The following is a 20,069-nucleotide window of genomic DNA, read 5'->3' on the forward strand; positions in this document are numbered from 1 at the left end:
GGGGAAGGCCATGGTCATCCTCCTCCCCTCCTCATCTCTGTGACCTTGGACAAATTATTTATAAGTAATTTCATTATATGAAGTGTCCTCATAGAGTTTTGAGGATCTGATAAAACAGTTCGTGTGAAGTGTGGAGCACATCCCACACTGTGAGCACTCATTCCAGGATGAATGATAGCAATGCCAACCTATCCTTTTTCTTCTTTTGAAATGTTTGGCTAACTCGGTGAGTCCTTGGGAAGAATTAGACCATGTAGAAATAGACTGGTTGATTAGAAATTCAAAAACATGGGTTGTAGTTTTAGCCTTGCCTTAGAATCGCTAGATGGTCTTGAGAAAGTTATTTTGAGCTTTTTATACACTTAATCTCATAATCCCATGATATTTGCTGTGAATTTGACTCCCATGGTAGTGGGTATACTTTACTTTTCTCTATGGCAATAGCCTGTCCACCACAGTTCATGCCAGTTGGTCACCCTGTGAAATTTAGCCTCTCATCTCAGAGCGGGCTCAGTAGAGAGCTGGGACCATTGCTACCAGGGTGGGGAAAAAGTCCAGAAAGGTGACAGAGCAGAAGCATAATGTTTTACCAGAATGGCAGCACTTTATACAGTTATTATTCAACATATATGTAGCTGGATCAGTAAATGGGCTAGACTCAGGGTAGACTGGTGGAAGTGAGAAATAGAGTCAGGAAAAAGCTGTTTTTGTTTTTTTTCTACCCTCTACATTCAAGCACTATTGTTTTCCCGTTCCTATAAACCCAGTCATCCCACAGGCAGATCATTATCTGGTTCTTCCAGGTAGTAAAATGATTTTATGTGTAGATAGTAAAAGTCTCGTTAGTGTACATTTCGTGTTTTCCTTCAGATTCAAAGCTTTTCTTCCCCCAGACCAAGCCTGACAATGGCTTGGGGCAAGCAGCGGAGAGGCGGCCATGGCCTCTGTTCTCCTTGCGTTCCCCGCGCCCCAGCCCTTCCTGCCTCAGGGACGAGGGGGGCGGCGGGAGCCAAGGGCTTTTGTTCAGGCGGGGCACCGTGGTTTCCCCCTGTTGGCGCCCTCTGGGGGCGGCTTCCGCCTTCAGGCCGCCTGCCTGGGGCTTATTGACATCGCGGATGCTTCCTAAGGATTCCCTGGGGAATGGTGGGGACTAGACGGTCCCTGGCCTGGCGGTGCGCTCCCTCTGACCCCTCAGGAGGCCTTGCAGCTGCTTTCTGGGGGCACACCCCACAGATCCTTTCCTCCTGCGGGGCCCTCTACCTCAGGCCACCGCCCGGAGCTTCTGCTTCATGGCAGATGTGGTGACATTTCCACCACAATAGGAAGGGTAGATAGATTTCAAATATCTGCCACTAAAAGAAGGACATATCTAGTAATAGGAAGCAGCATGAACAAGAAAGAGCTGATAAATACAGGGCATGAGTTTTCCAGCTGACTGATGGGTAGTACATACGAAAAGGAAAAGCAGGAGGTAAAATTTGGAAAGGTGAGTGGGATCAGACAGCACCCTGACTAGCGGGCTGAGAACCACGGACGGGCTGCAGACATTAGGAGGCGCCGGCGAGCAGCCTGTCCATGGAGAGTCACTCTCACCAAGGCACCTGCATTTCCAGGTTCCCAGGTTGGAGGCTTTTACCTTAAGCCTGAGTTGCTGTGGGGCCAAGACAATACCACCATGTGTTTAAATCATTTATTTACTTGCCTATCTATGCACATCCTGCCTTGTTCCCACAAGATTTTAAGGCAACATACAAAGGCAGGTATAAGACAAGATATAACATATAAAGGGGAAAATGAAGGAGAAAAGTAAGATGACGTCAGGCAAGTCCATGAAGAAAACGTGTATCTTGAAGTCCAACTTGATCCTAATAGGCATAGAAGCCATCTTAAAAAGAATTTATTCTAGCTACATCTCTCTCCTCTTCAACAAAACCCACTCAAATTAGATCAAGAACATAGAGGAAGGGGGATATTTAAGAATATAACTCTCAAAAATATCTGAGAACGAAAGCTCAGAAGTACCCGGGCCTGAGGAGGGCTACAACACCAGAGGGTAAAAAATGGAGGCTGCTTGCTTTACTTCCAAGGGAAAAGCTTGCCTTTCTTCCTTCTAGTCTTACTATTTTCCCCTGACTTCTACTGCTCATTCACCTTGTAAATGACCCAAAATGGTGACTCTATTATTGAATCTCCATAACCTTTCTACTTATTTTCCCACAGCTAATTAGCCTCTCAGTGTCTCATTTGCAAATCTTTTGGAAAAAACATTTATTGACCTAAGTCGGGTAAGGTGTCCACCTCTAAGCCAATCTCTGCAGTGAATGAAGGTGGTTCTGTTATTCAGCATTTACATCAACTGCTCCAGCACAGGGGAGAAGGCAGAGTCCAGAGATGGAGGCTGTAAGAGGGAATTCTCCCATTATATAAATACATGTCTTACATCAATTCCATTAGTGCTCCAAGTTCTCCCAACCTTTAGTGGGTCTTGGTTTCCTTAGAGAATCTGATGGAAGATATGAATCTTTCCCTTTAAAACTCTCACACAGCACACTCAAAATCTTGCAGGTACTTTAGGTGGTTCATGGGCCTCCTGAAATTTCACTTACATGACCTGAAATGTCCATAATATAAAGTGCACCAACTATTTAGGAGAATCTCACCTATACTATAGCCAAGTAATGCTGAACAATTAAAAACTATCCTTTGAGAATAGAATTTGAAAGTGTTAAGTCTTCCCATAGAGCAGGCCCTGTGCTAGGATGGGGAAGAAACAGAAGGTGGAATGACACAGAATTTCTTCCCTCAGGGAGCTCACAGTCTGCTCAGTGCATGTGTGAACAACTAGATTTAATGCAAGACACCTTCACTATGTAACAGTGATATGAGTAACGTGCTATAGAAACTCAGAGGAGGGAACGATTAATTTCGAGTAAAATATAACACTTCACAACTTTTCATTCCTCTGCACACACCTGATAACATATATCATCATTTTATGGGAACCTGAACAATTCTGAAAGCTTCTTCTGGATGCTAAAAAACAATACTGCTATCAAAGTTTGTATTTCAGGGCTCTTCATTTTACCCTTTGTAATTCATGAGATCCATGCCCCTGCAATGGGCATGGATCAGAGCAGAGAACACAGGGCTTTACCATCAAACAGACTTGAGTCTACATCACCCCCTAGCACCCACTAACTGTGGGGTTTTAAATAAGGGATTCTACTTCTCTGACCTCAATTTCTTCACCTGTAAAATAGGAAATTAAGTATCTATTTTGTATTGCTTTTTAAACAAAGATAACATTTATAAAACACTTAGCATAGTCTCCAGAACCTAGTAGGGACCTTAAATGATAGTCATTATTTTTATTTTTATTTATAGCAAGTAAACAGATTCCCTGTTAAAAAGTATTAGGACTTTCTAATATGGAAACGCTTAAACATAATTTGTGTGAGGACTCTATACCCACGTAACACTGCGTAATAATGAACCAGCCTGCAGACTCGGTGGCTGACAATACCACTCATTGCTCTGTAGCTTGACTGTTATTCAGCTGCTATAGGTGGCTCAGCCAGGCCCTTCTGCTTTAGGATAGACATCAGTTGGCCTTGATTGGTTTGATTCAGGTCTATCCTCATTTTTCATTTTGGGGCCAGGCTGAACGGACAGACCCAGACATGTTTTCATTGTGGATCACAGAAAGCAGACCAGAGAGCAAGCCCAGCTGTGCAAGTGGGCCTCAAACCTCTGCTCACATTTCTTTGTCCAGAGAAAATCACACAGTGAATCCAAAATTACAGGGTAGTAAGGTACACTCTACCACAAGGAGGCCAATGATGCAATCGACAGCAATCCCTGTGTAAAAGAAAAGCCAGAAACTAGAGAGCATCTAAGAAAAAGAAGACCAGAGAGAAGCCAGATGCAGAGATGCTGTTACACGTCTCTCCACTCCCGACTGCCTCTTTATGAACCTTCTGGCCACATTCTTCCTTGGACTCCAAGCCCTGCAACCTCTGTCTTCTGTAGCCCCTGACCACAGTCTCCTTGCATCCTCCTTAGTACTGACCACAGTCCACAAGTGTGCCCCCTCCTTGTGTGCCATGCAGTGACTTCTCATACTAACTTCCCAGAGTCCACAAGCTTCACAGGTTAAGGGCATAGCCTTCACAAGACTGCCCTCATTTCAGACACCAGCTATAAGTTTGGGGGTCCCCAAGCCACCCACACTTCTACTAGCTGGCTACAAATTTGGGATTCTCACTACCCCCTCAGCTTCAGTAAGTCACATCAACAACTGGCAGAGCTCAGGAAAGTGATATACATATAATTACATTTTTATTATAGCAAAAGAATACAGATCAGAACCTGCCAAAGGGAGAGACACATAAGGCAAGGTCTAGGCAGGTCCCAGACATAACACTTCATTGTCATCTCCCCAGGGAGTCAATCTGCCTCACCCAGCTGGCACTTCCGGGTGGGACAATATGCAGAGTATTGCCAGACAGGGAAGCTCAGCTGTGCAACACTGTGGTGTGTTGGAGTTTTTATTTGGGTTTTGTTACATAGACATGATTGAATCATTGGCCATTATGTTGAGCTCCATCTCCAGCTCCCCACTATCCCTGAAGGTCAGGTGGATATCACGTAGCATAAAGCCCCAACCCTCTAATCACGCAGTTGGTCTTTCTGGTTAGGCCAGTCCCCACCCTGTGTCATCCCTTAGCACAGACTCTCTTCAGGCCCACCATTAGTCACCATGAATAACAAAGACAATCCTATCAACTCAGGAAACCCCAAGGATTTAGAGGATACATCCCAGGATTTAGAGGATACATCCCAGGATCTGAGGACAAAGGCCAGCCTTTGTCCCCGTTATTACACAACCCATCTTGTGCCTTTCATTGGACTTCAAGCTAACTGAGGACAGATGAGATATCCTTCTCATCTCTGCATACGCTGCAACCTCAAGCCCAACACCCAAGTCCTGGAGAAATATGATTAAATTGGTAAAGGTAAGCCCTTAGAGTGCCATAGAGCTATAGAATAAATGAGTTGAAAGAGCCTTTGGAAACCATTTAGACATTCCAACACATTCATCCTCTACATGAGAAAGTAAAGGACAAGAGAGTTCCTATGATTACCCCAGAACACATAATGAACAAACCAAAGATCTCCTTCAGAGTTTTATTATCCTAAATTGGACATGCACTGCACACCTGCCCCTACATGCATGAACACAAACCTAAGCATAAATACCCTTTCTTCCTTACATCAAAGAAAACAGTAGTAAACTATAAAAAGGGAAAGGGTGATAGACCCGAAGACAAGAACTGGAACACGCCTATGATGTCAGCCTTTAAACATTATGTATCTAATTCCTGATTTCCCCATGCTTCTTTCCTGCTCTGCCCTAAGAAGTACATTCATTTTTCATCAGCTTGTTAGAATTTATGGCTTCTAAGAAGGATGTAGTCATATTTTGTTGGTAGTTGTTCTATTTAATCTCTGCCCATTGTCAATCCCTTAAAAATAAATCCTAGGATCAAAAATGTATTTTGACATACTCAGCTCAAAGCAAAATTTTTTTAATGAGTTCTTTTTCCTAACCAGTCTAATCTGCTCTGGCAGTTCTCCAACTACACACTTACCCAGAAAAGAACAGAACATACCTCTAGAATCTATCTTGATACAATGAAGTGTTCAGAGAATGTTGGTTGAATGAATAATAGAATGCTTAAAAAAAAAATTCCCAGCATATGAAGATTTCTCACTTTAGTTTCCTCATCCCAATCCTTCACTTCCTTACCATCGCTGAGAGGTAACAGTACTGCTTATCCATGTGGAAGGACATCTTCCTCTTTTAAATTCCTGGTCAGTCTGGTTATGGAGAAAATATTTGCACTATGCAATGTGGTAAATGTGTTAATTACAAAATTTTTGAACCCATTAGTTTTCGTTTTGGATGATGTGGGTAAAATTGTAACAATTCCAGAATATCTCACCTGGCTTTAGTACATTTGCATATCAATAAGCATTCTGAAGTGGAAAGAAGTTGTGGCTTTAGTGCATTTGCATCATTCCTCAGGGTTGGAGAGAAGTTCATCTCCGTATCAGTGGGTAATTACCTGGGCAAGGGAGGGCTTATCTGTACCTGAGAGGTGAGAGGGAGGGTCGGTTTTGCTTCTGCTGGAGTAGGAAAGAGAGAGAGCCCGGACTGGAGTTTGTAAGCAATAAATGGGTTTTAAACTTTATTTCTCCCTTTGACTGATTTCAGTTTTTAGAGGTATTTTGCCCAGGATTTCCTCTCCCCAGACTTACAGATGGTGGAACCAAAACATGGAGTAGGCAAAGGCCAGTAGCATTGGGTATGCAACCAGACAATGTGCTTACCTTGATGTAAACACTCAATTCATGTTTGCTAAATCTGAACCCTAATGCAAGACTCAAGATTATATGCATCTCAATGTTTATTCTCAGCAATAAAATTGTAATGGAAAAACGTGTTTTTCTTTCAGTGAGTTCAACTCATGCTTACCCAAAGCTGGCTCCATACCGACCAGCAGGACAGCTCCTCTCTCCCCCATTGCTGCTCTCAGTATTTTTGAATACCTGTTTCACCTGCATTGTGCAGATCTGTGCATTTTTCTATGTGAAGCAGCAGCCCTGGTATTGTGAAATCTACAGATACAGGTAAAATTCAATTTCTTGGTTTTCCTTTCTGAAGGTGATAGAATGAGTATCCAATGACATTCTGCAACTTGGTTTCAACATACACCCTAACGTTTCAATTAACAGAAGTTGTATCCCCACACTGTAAAACACCAGTGATGAGACAGAACACAGTAAATGGGTGGTAGAGTCCTGGGGTGAGCCATCTAGAGTGGATGGGAAAAATCTTCACATTGGTTATTGATGTGTAGATCTAACAACTGGTTGACTGAGTGAAAGGATTCATACCCTAGTAGTTTGGGTATCATATCACATTTCTGGTAGAGGGCCAGATAGTAAATATCTTAGGCTTAGATGGTCTCTGTTGCGATTGTTCATCACAGCTTCCTAGTGAACAAGCAGACATAGTCAATATGCAAACAAGTGGGTGTTACTATCTTCCAATTAAAACTTTATTTACAAAACAGGTGGTGAGTCAGATTTGGCCTGCGGGCTGTAGTCAGCCAGCTCCTGATATGCAAGAGACATTTGCTTAAATTAGTTTGGGTTTTACAAATGAATGTTAATATTAAAATGTTAGTGGATGGTATCATTGTTCTGAATTCAACCCTAGACTTAGGTTTGAATTCAGACTTAGGGAAAGTCTCTTTACCTCCCCAGACTTTAACTTCTTTAACTATAAATTAAGGGAAAGTGAGGTGACCTTATACCATTTATGTTCAAATTTTTTTATTTTTTGGCAAAGCCTGGGGTTTTTGACAAATTTCCAAAATGAAATGCAGGAAAAGAGCTGCTTCTTTGAAATTGGGCTTGTACAAACCCTCCATCCACCTATCACTGTGATCCTAAAGGCACCAGAGCCCCAAGTATCAGAGAAAGACAGATTGAAAAGTACCAAATGATGTCTAAGATTGTCATTCAGATCCCAAATTCAGAAAGTCGATTATTACTTGGAATGTGAAATGCACTTTTGTTTCAAAACCAGATTTCTTTTCCTAATTGGAGTACATGTATTCAGAGAAGTAAAGTTCTTACTGAATCTAGGAGACAACATGGTGTAGCCAAAGGGTGATTAATGGGTAGTCCTGCCTCTGTGCCTAACTAGCTGTGTAGTATGGCTCCTCAACTTTCCTGTTTGTGCGAGGATGCTTTGTGACTACTGATTGTTTGTCATTAATATATTCAATGAACTTTAACTAAACATCTCATATATGCAAAGTACATTTGGAACCCTATGGTGCTGAGGATAATAAGACTTAAGTCTTACATTTGAGTTCACAATCAGAAAATGCATTTTGTATATAGTTATAGTAATAGTAAAAAGTTCCAAGCTGAACAAAAAAGTGAATGGAAACAAATTTGTGGTTTTGATTATTGAAAAAAATAGGCATTGCAAATCAATTTGGACTGAGAAATCTAAAATATTTTTCACAGCAAATATTATGTGGTACTGCTGTACTAGGTTCCAAGGATTTGTTGTAAATATGAGTTTACAAAAAAAAAAAATTCACATTCAAGAAACTTTCATCCCATGTGTGGAAAATAAAAAATATGTAAGTGAATAATTGCAGAACAGTGAGATAAATGCATCTAGAGGGAAGAGCAAGGGGCACCAGTTATGCTCACCAGAAACATAAAGACATTTCAGATAGAGTGATGTTAGAGAGAATAACATGACTGCCCCAAAGGGGTACAAATTGTGATATTCGGCAACAGGGGATATTCCTAAATGTTTGAGGTATAAAGCACATGGGAAGACTGACAAAAGATAAGGCCAGCAAGGCAGAGTAAGACTAGTGAGTGAAGACTGGGTCCTGCCTGAGAAGTTTGACTTAAATTTATTAGCAAAAAAGAGTACAGGCTCTCATAAGCAGGACATGTCATGTTCAGATGCTCAGGGGGTACCACTGGTTGTGTTGAGGAGAATGGACGAGAGTGAGCAGATTCCAACTCAGGACCCATATTAGGAGGCTTACACTAGTCCACAGAGCAAACACCACACACACACACACACACACACACACACACACACACATGAGTTGATTTACTCTGAATTGAAAGGCCTTCCATAGAAAATTGCCATCCTAGCCCTTTCAAGACAGATCAGTTATCCCAAATGGAGTGCTGGACTAAGAACAATCTTGACTCCCTCTGAAGTTATTTCTGCTTTGTCATTGTAAAAGGAACAAAATATGTCTTGGCATTTACTGAGTGAACAGTTTAAAAGTTGAGGTCCTTTGGCAATGATTAGCTATTTTTTTCCTACCAGCTCACTAAAAATAGAACAAAAAGTCCCATAAGTGCTGGTGATTATTTTCTAGTGAGTGCTTTCTGGACAACCAAAGTAATTTCTCCACAAATGTGAGTGTGGAAAGAAACTGGACTGGAAATGCAACTCTGATTCCTGGTTCAGTTTTAAGTTTTGAGAGTACCACCCTGTGGCCCATCACCACCATCAACTGTATCACAGTAGCTTTCATCTTTTCTAAGGGAAAGCCATTTCGAAAACCCATCTACACAAACTGTAAGTATATGAAGTTAAATTTTTCTTTTTGATTATTTGTTGCTACTCCTCCCCTCTCCTGGGTTGCAACTCACTGGTGAGATGTTTGGCTGGGAAGGAAACAATTGCATTACTCTAAAATTGAGTACTGCATGATAATTTTAATAGATGATAGAGCCCATGGGCAGAACTCTACTCATTTGTAGAGATTCACATATATTACCAAATGGTCACATGAGTCCCATCCTCCTGGAGTCATCAAGAATGATTTTAAGCACATACATATGTTCAAGATATTTTGTAAAAGTCTTTCTACCCAATTCAAATACAACTTGATCTCTTAGGAGCTTTATAACATTGAGCAAGGAACTTTAATCATTCTAGATGTTTCTTTGATCATCAGTGAGGATGAACATATTTTCATCTTATTAGCTATTTCTTCTTCTCTGAATTGTCTATTTATATTTTTAATCCCATTTTTTTCCTGTGGAGTTGCTGTCATAGCTCTTCTTATCTATTTGTATGAACTGTTTATTCCTTTGTGATTTTTTTCCCATTGCCTTTATGCACAGAGTGTTTTGGCATCACGAAATCAGATAGATTATCACTTATCTAGTTCTTTTTTAGTTTCTTTTAATCCTTTTCAATATAATGCTAATTTTGGCATAAATTTGAGGTGGAGATCAAACTAGTTTATCAAACTAGTCACTAGTTTTCCCAGAAGATTTTATTACTTAATATTCCTTTTAGTCATTTATTCCTCAGCTGAATGTAAAGCCACCTTTATAGTACCTATATTCACATATACAGTGTTTATAGTTTTCTTATATATGTAATTTATCTTATATGTGTTTTTGTTATATTTATATAGTTTTTATATACTTATACATTAATTTATATAGAGAATTAATTTATCTCTATACTATCTTTTCTTTTTTATTATATGCTAGTCCATTCTTGATCTACCACCATATTTTAAAAATTATAGTTTTGTAGTAAGTTTCAATAAATAGTAAGATTGTTGTATCCTCATTACTCTTCTTTTTTCAAATTTTCCTTAATTTTCTTTCTTGTTTCTTCTTCCAGATAAGCTCTAGCCTAAACTGTCAGGCTTTATAAAATGCCCTTTGGAATTTTGATACTTTGGGAAACATTTATTCATTTATACAATTTAGTTTTTGCATTTAAGAGTGTGTCATATCTCTCCATTTTCTCATGCTTTCCTTTGTGTCTCTTGGTAAATTTGTGTACTTTTTTCCATATAGATCCTGCATATTTATTTAAGAAGCAAATCCTCTGTTTTATATTTTTTATATTGTGAATGTTTTTTTTCCCATTGTATTTCCTAACTGGTTATCACTAATACATGTGATTTCCAGTAAATCAACAGTATGTCAAGAATGGGTGATGTATTTCATCAAATGCCTTCCTATCACCTACTTTTTTTTCTCCTTTGATCTATCAAAAGAATATATTATATTAATAAACTTATAGTATTTACATTTATTTTTTATTCAGAACCCTTTCTGAACTTTACTCTTAACCCTTGATTCTTGAGTGTTCTAGAAAGATGATTATTATCATCTGCAAGTAATAATGCTCATTCTTCCTTTCCAATAGTTAAAATATTTATTTGTATTTTCTGTCTTAGGATCTCCAGGACAATGTTAAATAATTGTAGTAACAGCAGAGAGTTCTACTCTTTAATAAAAATACTTCTAGCAGTTTTCACTTGTTAATATGATTTTGAAAATTGGTTCAAAGTAGGTTACATTATGTAAAAAAATACTCCTTTTTCCAGTAAATCAAGAATATGTCAAGAATTGGCAATGTATATCATCAAATGCCTTCCCATCACCTACTTTTTTTTCTCCTTTGACCTCTCAATAGAACATACTATTTTAATAAACTCATTATTAAATCATCTTCATATTCTTCAGCAAACCTTACTTATTTGTGTACTTGGTAGATTTGTATTTTTTGTGGATTATACTTTTATTGAATTGAATTTATGTTTTTTTAAATTGCTCCTGTTTTTTATGTAGCATTTTGTTATGTTTGAGTTTCAGACTTGAAAGCTTGTTTTTCTTTCCTCTGAAAAATGTTTTTTAGCTATAAGTAGTCTTTCCATGACAATTTACAAATACCCAGTAACATCATCTGATTCCAAATTCTTCCTTTGAAAGAATTATTTTTTTAAGAATGGATTTAGTTTCTCCAATTTTTAAACTGTTTTTTAAAATAATTATTTTTTTGCCCATAAAATTTCACTTCTTTGAGGTTATCAAGCCTTAGCATAGGATTTGGGGTGGTATTTTAAAATAATTTTTAATGCCTTCTATGATTCTTTTATCTTCTTCTCACCCTAATTATTTTTCTGTATGCTTATTTTCACCAGAAATGTATTCTTCCTTGTTTTCTTTAAAGAACTAGCTCTTTACATTTAATAATTCTGTATGCTTTTTATTTTCTAATTTGTTCATTTTTGCTTTTCCATTCTTTTTCTCTTGTCTTACTCTTTGAAAAAAATTTTAATGTTTAATTGATTTTATAATTTATGTATTTTCTTTTATTCTTGTGAAATTAGAAAAAGCACTCAAGACCAATAACTGTAGTTTGAATTACACTCTACATTTTCATATGTCTCTAATTGTGACTTAATTTCCTCTTTGACCCACTAATTTTCAGAATAGTGATTCTTAATTTTCAAGTGAGAAGAGGTTTTGTTTTCATTCTCCTACTACTCTTCTTCTCAATAGCTTACAAATGAGCTTGATTTCCTTTTGCCCCAACAGATTTTTTTTAATTTTATTTTTAATTGGTATATTTGGAGAGATTTTTCACTTAAATTTGATTAATAATTTCTAGATTTCTAGTTTTATTGTCATCATCAAAGACACTAGCAATAAAATTTCTGCTTTGAGGAATTTACTACAGTTTTGTATATCACATGGCAGAAACTCTGATCTCTGATTTTCTAAATAAGTCATAGATATTAGAAAAGTAGGTCTCATTACTATTCCTAATTTGGAAATGTACGTTTACTATATTAAACCAGTTTTAGCAATCATTCACAAGCTCTCTTCACTAACACTTTGCTTATCTGAAAAGATCTTTAGAACAGCTGCTCCAGGACTTGTCTTCCAAATCACCTGTGCAAACAGAGCATCATTCTTCCAAGTTCCCTCATCGATAGCAACTAGCCAAGGAAGGCAACACTCACTTCAGTTCTTCACTGCATTTTCCAATCAAACTAAATTAAGAGGAGGGCCTTATGATTTTGCTCTGCTCATTTATGCACTAGTCTGGCTTGCTTTTCAGACCATTGGTCTGAGGGTATGTGCACAGTGCTCAGCCTGGTGCTTGCAAATAACCATACTTTCATTTGGATAGACATTTAGGGCATCTTCTTCTTCCCAGAATCTGGTCCCTGGGACCTGGAAACAATGAAATAACTGAAAAATCCACACAACATTTCCTGAGGTCTTCTTCTTACCAAGCTGCTCAGATTGCTTTATTTTGGAAAATGCAGCCTCTCGCTTTTCTTCTTTCTGCTTCACATCCCTCCCAAGCAAGCCTGAGTATTCTATTGGGAGGTGCTACATCTGGTTGTATATTTAATTGAGGCTTGATAAATGGAAGGGTGGGTGTAGGTGTGGAAGGGTGGGTGTAGGCATGCAAGGGTGGAAATAGAGGTCTGGTGGCTTCCAAAAATACGGCCTGCTATAAAGCTGCCAATTTCTGGTCGGTATAGACCTATACAGAGTTGAGGACTGATAGACTAAAAACATTCTAATAAATGAGGTACAGAGAACATAAGAAGAAACCTACTTTGTTCGTTTACAAAATTTGATGATTATTAGAATCATTTATACACCAATGAAATAGTATCATTTTGGCCTGAAGATGCTAATCTTACCACAAAGCATCTGTAAGGCACCATCTACAAAGCGCCTGACAGTCTGATGGACACAGGAGTGGATGAGGTTGGAGGGATACGAACAGTGATGTTAGCATAGTTTCACTCCAGAGAGTTTAGCTCCCAAAGCAAGCAGCTTGGACAGGTGGGAGAGAAAGAAGCCTCAGATGCTGCTAGTTCCTCTCTTAACTCTTGCAATTCAGAGTCCCAGAGAAGCAGATACAAAGGTGCTTTCAAGTGGTTACAGTCTAGTTATTACTTAAATGAAGATCATGTATAGCAGAGCCTGATCTACACCATCTGAAATAAAACTGTGTAAGGAGAACTGGGGAGCCTTTAAAGAGGAAGTGGTATTTTACCTGGGCTTCTTAAGAAAAATCGGAACTTGCCAATACAGAAAGAAAATCGTCTACACAAGATGTGACCAAAGGCTCCTGTGCACATAAAGAAGAACAATCAGAGATCAGTTTAGAAAGGCTGATGGGAACCAGATTGTGGAAGCCCTTGAATGTCAGTTAAAGATCCTCTGACTTTATTCTCCAAGCAATGAAGAAGCACGAAGTGCTGCCAAGGGACTGACTGTTAATCCATTTATGCACAATTCAGACCTGGTGATAAGGCATCAGGCCCTCTCTGGTGGCCATTTACAAGGGCTGGTCACTGCAGGGTGTCCAGGCCCCCAGGATTCCTCAGGTGGATAACTCCTTTATGGAGTTTACTATAATACATTTGATTAGGAGCTTTCTACAGCCAGCCATTCAAGGAAAGAGTTTAAGATATCACCTTTGTCTAGTAAGCATTAGAACATATTTTAAAACATATGAGGATATATCAAAACATCTGAAGATGTTTCCGTTATTTGCCCAACAGTGATAATTGATTCTGCAAAGTGTGCCAGATTATATGAAACATTCCTTTAACATCTAAAAATAATTCTTGGTGTTTCTTCAGATATATTCTCATTTCTGCTCATATCTGCCTTGGGCCTCACCATTTTCATTCTGTTTTCTGACTTTCAAGATATATACCATGGGATGGAGGTAAGTGGCATTCATGTGCATGTCTCATGTGACTCACATGTGCAATGGGGCCATATTTGCATATAATTTGCAGGTCAGTTATTACCATATTCTCTCCTACCACTGAATATTATGAGGCTATTCTCATTTACTAGAAGAGCAGATAACATATCTGGATCTCACCTATGCTAGCCTCTGTTTCCAAATTAATAGTGTTATCAATTGGGTACATTTTTCCTGTTCACACCTGAAATGTTATGCTTGGATACTTGCTTCTGCCATGTTATCTAATACCATGAAATTAACATATTAATACAATAAATAATTCTTCAAATTTAGTTTTTTAAACGCATTGTAGAAACTTTCTATGATGCAGTTGTGAAGAGTAAGAAAAAGTAGACTTACAGGCCAATCATGTTCTGTCTGTCAGACATTAAATGTAGAAAGTTTTCTTTTGGTGATCATTTAATTCAGTGTTAAAATTAAATTTGTAAGAGGCTATTAAACCCATTCTTGGACCTAGCATTGTTAGAGAAAAGTACGAAAGAGAAGGATTGACTCCTTACTTCCAATCTATGGTTCTGTGCGTGCATGAGCCATACTCAAGCGAAATGATGGCATCAGGGCTTGAAGAAGGCGCGGTGGGAAACAGGAGGAGCGCAGGAAAGAGGGGTGCTCGCCGGGCCTGTGGCCAGCACGCGGGTTTCACAGGGGAGGTGTAACTTGACCCGGGTCCAGAAGGATAAACTAGATTTGGCTACAGAGGAGGGAGGGATATTCCCAAGGCAGAGAATTGCTCAAGCACAAGCAGTGAGGCCTGAAAGCATCTCTTTTGTCTTGAAAATGCACAAGAATGTGGGGTGGCAGAGATGAAAAACAAAAGCAAGTCTTATTCACAGAACACCTGGAGGATTGCCTAAGACCAAGGCAGCATGCTGTGGAGTGTGAGGGAGGCGCGGGTGGATGGAGGCAGCCAGGGAGGTCTGGACTCTTAGGTAGAGGGCAACAGAAGTCATGGAAGGTATCTGAGCAGCTTTTTCAGTAGGGAATTTAAGACAGATTAATTAGATGATGGCAGGAAGGGTGTAAGAGCAGAGAGCTGTGAAGAGATAAGCAGTTATGCAATAGAAACCTAAGCCACTCAATCACTTATGAAATATTATGAAGCTCCCAGAGTGTGCTTGGCCCTGGAGTTACAAACAGGAGGAAGACGTGCTCACTGTTCTCAAGTGGTTCAGCAGCTAGGAGGGAAGGCCGTCACATAAGCAATAATTCCAAAGCTTGTGACAAGTGCCTTCCAGGCCAAGGGACGGAGAAGAGACTTCCCAGATCAGGGCAGCAGGGAGGCAAAGGGCCAGGTCCTCCACTATAATCTGCCCCACTGCCGCATCACACAGCCTTCTCTGACCATGCACCTGGTGTGCTGGGTTTCACAACCCTGAGAAAGGCTGTCTCCACTTGGGAGAAAAAAAGTGTTACTTTGAAATAACCCATTATCAGAATAGGGTGTAGACACAGGACACCCTGGAGGGTCTGTGGTTTTAGTCTAAAGGCAGCTCAGTCCCCTACCCGGTCATCCATAGGCTACCCTCGGGAGCCGGGTGAGTTCCTGTGGATGCAGCCATGGGATGGGATGCAGTTGCACTCACAACAATTAACTAAGTGTATTTGGGTGTCAGTATGTACCCTTTAATCTGTAAAAGGAGATGTAAAAGGTGAATGGATTCAACTTTCATCAAGCCACTAGATTTAGGGTTGTGAACATTTGTTCAGAAAAAGTTTACCAGTTCCAGTTAAAATAAACTGGAACCTCTGTCCCCCTTATGTTTTACTCATATGTCAATTTTACTGAAAGAATGAACTCAAAGTAGATTTCTCTTTGGGAGAATTAGAAGTAACAATATTATTAGATGAATGATTAAATCTTGTACACTTTATTTGGAAAGATAAAAATGAAGAGAGACACACAGGCTGCAAAGTGCTGTGCCTCATGTCTGCAACTTCGGGCACATTTGTTCAATGTCTGTTGTCAGGCAGTGGAAGGAGCACAGGCCAAGGGGTGGTCAGTTCTCATTTGAGTCCTGGCTCTGCCATTTATTTATTGGCTATGAATCCTTGGGCAAGGTACTGGCCTTCTCATGTGTGGAGACAGTTATGCATACTCTCCAAGCTCAGAGAGTGATTACAATTATGTAAACTTAATAGTATGTGCTTTTTTCAGAGGGTAAGGTATGCAAAATATAAAGGTGGTATTTCTTTTTTAACAGTTCATCCCAACCATAACATCATGGAGGGTTTCAATTTTGGTGGCAGCCCTCATCCAGTTCTGTGTGGCCTTCTTTGTAGAGGTAAAGTAATTTCTGTATGGCTCTTTTTACTTTTCTGGGGAGATAAATAAGGGGGTCTCATTCTCAACAGATGCTCATTTTTTTAGATGAACAAAATCACTTTTGTCCTCCAAAGTGATAGTTATTAAGAGTTTGTATAAGCTGTACATGTTCTCTTTGGTAGAAATTCCTTGGAGAATGATTTAAAATTCTTTGAAGGCTGCATACAAATGCTCTCAGTTCTGTAGCATAGAAAGAAAACATCAAATTAACTCTTACTTTGCCTCACATGAAGTCACTGTATTGTACTTTTCTAGTATTCTCAATAATCTAGTAGAGACCAGACCAGGTGTCCTTCCAGCTCTAAAATTCAGTAAGACCTTTTAGAGTGAAGAACTGTCTTGAGGAGGGTGTCCTTAATTAAGAGAGAAGGGAAGCCATTGCTCATTCTAGTCAGTTCTCACCCTTGAAGGTCTTCCCCTATAGTATTTTTCTTCTACTCAGTGTCACTAAATGACTTTACCTACTCATTGGAAGCTTGAGTACTCAATTTTTTAAGTGACAGTTTAAAAAGTAAAAGATTTGTGTACTGTAAGTTCCTTGGGAAAAGGGATCAACCTACTTAAATACATACAAACACAAATATCTCCTTGTATACAATAAGCATAAAAATTCCCATATTCTCTAAGGAATTCCATTTTTGAGACTACATGTTTTTTCAAATAACCCAAAAGGAGAAAAAAAGCTTACCTGAATGAAGGTATTCATCATAGTATTATCTTCAGTGGTAAAATATTAGATTCAACTCAAGTGCCAAAGTAGAGATGCTATTAGTTTAAATAAATATTAAGTTAATATTTTTATTTTATTAAACATTTTATTTTTATTAAATGTTATTAAATATTAAGTTATACAGCAATTTGAAGAAATGTTATACAATCACCAAAAACGTTAAGAAGACTGCAGCTACAAACTGTATTTGATGAAGTCTAACAAAAATATAATGCAAAATTTGGCCAATTCTATTATTATAAAAGTATAAAACTTGTGTGTGCATGTGAACATAGAAAAAAAAAGAGAACTCAAAAAATGGAAAGCAAAACCCATCTTATTTCTTGAGTTCATCTATTCATTCAACAAACCCTTATCTGGCATCTGCTATGTGGCATGTGTCAACAGCGATTTTTTTTTTTTTCTGTTCATGACTTTGACAGTACATTATTTTGTTATCATTTCAGTCTGGCAGTAAAATAATTCTAAGTGAATCACCAGCCAGGATTTAACTAGGAAATCCAGTGGAAATAAAAGGCTGTAAGCTTTCTGCAGATTTCTATGAACATAAGCAAGCTCTTGCTTCTTAAGGCAAAGAACCTAGGGAGCTCCTAGACAGCCGGGATGCCAGGGCAAAGTTGCGAGGAAGCAGCTGGAGTAAGCCCATCTCCGAGGAAGGCCTGGGGGGACGGAGCGCGGCAGTGAGCAACCTGCAGGGGGAGGTAGATGATGGTTTGATTGTTTTTCCACCTGATTTTCCAGGATGCCATTCTTCAAAATCGAAAGCTCTGGCTATTGATCAAAAAACAACTTGGATTCTATTCTAAAAATCAGTATAGGAACTGGCAGAGAAAACTGGCAGAAGATTCCACCTGGCCTCCCACAAACAGGACAGATTATTCAGGTGATGGCAAAAATGGATTCTACATCAACCAAGGCTATGAGAGCCCTGAACAGATTCCAAAAGAAAAATGTGAATTGGGAGGGCAAACCACAGAACAGCATTTCTGGACTATATTATAATCAGCCTTGCCATCCTATATGCTTAACAGCATCCCCTTCTTCCCAGTAACTCACACACTGTGGAGAGGGGGTGACCAACTACCCTGACCTTTCCTCTTGCCGTCTGAGGATTCGAGCACATTTTTCAGTGCATTGAACCTTGCAACAAATGACCTTAAGATGCTTATTTTCACTGTCTTTTCTATCACTGAAGGGGAAAAAAATGCATTTCCTGGGTTCTCTTACTTTTTTTTTGATAAACTTTATTCACATTGCAACATTATCTGGTTAAAATGCACAACTTCATGGTAGTGAAATTAATGGCATGAACATCAATAGAAGAAATGAAAATTGAGTTTAATCTTTGAAAGTTTCACCAATATATTTTTATTTTCATTTACAGAAATAAGAGAATTTGGGGGAAAAAAACCTCTCAATAAATTGTCACATTTAAATAACCTTTTATTTACTTGTGAAGAACATTTATGTACATACCTTTTCCAAGGTCACAAACCTCTCCTTTTTGTTTATTTTCTGTTGTTTTAATTGGGAAGTAATAATTGATACTTACTTCAGAAAATTCAACTCAACTCTAGCAAGTGTGAGAGTGGAGAATGGTAGAGGTGTCTGTTAATTGCATATAATCTTGGCGTGCACACAGGAGATGCTTCTAAGCAAACTCCATCTCCCAAAGCATTTTGTTTTGGGGCCAGGGAGCTAGAAGGTCAAGAGGAAATCACAAAGGTTATAATGTTAAAATGTACTTTTCATTTAAAGAAGCTTGGCACCTTCATTTTCTATTTAGTACTGACAGATGAAAACCTCAAGTTTTAACTCGAAAAGTTGGCCCACATTCAGCATTGCTCATTTTAACAATCGTAGAGAAGGGATTAACAATGCTTGTATCTACAGCATGACAATTATCAGCCTACTAAACAATCTTGAGTTCCATTTCATCTTTTCATGATCCAAATCAATTATTAGATGTGCATTAAGGATCATAAGAAAGGGTACATTTTACATCCTATATGAGTATATTCTGCACACTATTGCCTTTAATATATATTAACCTCACTGTGACCTTGAGAGGACATTTATTCCTAGTGGACAAATTACCTACAAGGCTTTCCTTGTAACAATAATTTTGCCAATTTAACAGATACTTTATGGATCATAAGCAGTTAGTTAACAATTCCCAATCCATAAGTGCCAATTATGTGCCATACTGTGATATATGAATTCAATGTCTTTACAATCTTCAAATCTTGAGTACTGAAGAAGTGTTTTCAACATTTCAGTAATTTGTTGCTGTAAATAGTATTATATACTTTGTTACACAAACCAGCAGCATGAAAGTTCTTATATACAGTTTATATTTACATTTTATTTGTTTTTAGCCTTCTCTTTGGGTACACAGCTCTTGTGTAGTTTAAAATGTGTCTAATTTAATGGAGACCAATAAAAGATCAAAAGGTAAAAAAGATTTTTAGCTTACAATTAACAAATGTACGCCAACCTAAAAAATAAGGCAGCTCAGGTTCCTTGAGCTGACATATCTGTATTTAGTAATTTGACCTTTAGGATGAGAGGTTTCAATTGATACACTAGGACATTTAGATAGCAGAAGATTTTTGTAAAAATCTTTATTCAATAAATGTACACCCTCTCCCACCCAGTTTTTCCAACAACCTATTTGGTATCTGATAAGTGATGATCTTTATTTCACATGCCTTTTTTGGGGGGAGGGGGACCTACTAAAGTTGAACACTACACTTGACCTTGCTAAAAATAAACTCAGAGAAAGGTTTAATAGCCTTGGGAAAAAAACTGTTTGATAAAAAGTACAATGAACATGG

At 38.6% G+C, this 20,069-nt stretch overlaps 1 protein-coding gene across 5 annotated transcripts in view; it reads left to right on the forward strand.

Annotated features, from left to right (window-relative positions):
* ATP13A5 (ATPase 13A5) overlaps positions 1-18,964 on the forward strand; it is a 103,738-nt gene extending 84,774 nt beyond the window's left edge. For 4 of the 5 annotated variants that reach the window (XM_073231903.1, XM_073231905.1, XM_073231906.1 and 1 more), the window contains 5 exons: positions 6,519-6,693; positions 8,994-9,196; positions 14,046-14,134; positions 16,381-16,461; positions 17,974-18,964. In XM_073231903.1, the coding sequence (XP_073088004.1) occupies positions 6,519-6,693; positions 8,994-9,196; positions 14,046-14,134; positions 16,381-16,461; positions 17,974-18,234 (809 nt within the window). In that variant the 3' untranslated portion in view covers positions 18,235-18,964. The remainder of the gene's footprint in view (positions 1-6,518; positions 6,694-8,993; positions 9,197-14,045; positions 14,135-16,380; positions 16,462-17,973) is intronic. The other variant, XR_012129289.1, reaches the window with a different exon arrangement.
* Positions 18,965-20,069: the final 1,105 nt, after the last annotated feature.

The sequence above is a fragment of the Manis javanica genome, chromosome 3 (assembly GCF_040802235.1).
Source record: "Manis javanica isolate MJ-LG chromosome 3, MJ_LKY, whole genome shotgun sequence".
Classification (NCBI taxonomy): domain Eukaryota; kingdom Metazoa; phylum Chordata; class Mammalia; order Pholidota; family Manidae; genus Manis; species Manis javanica.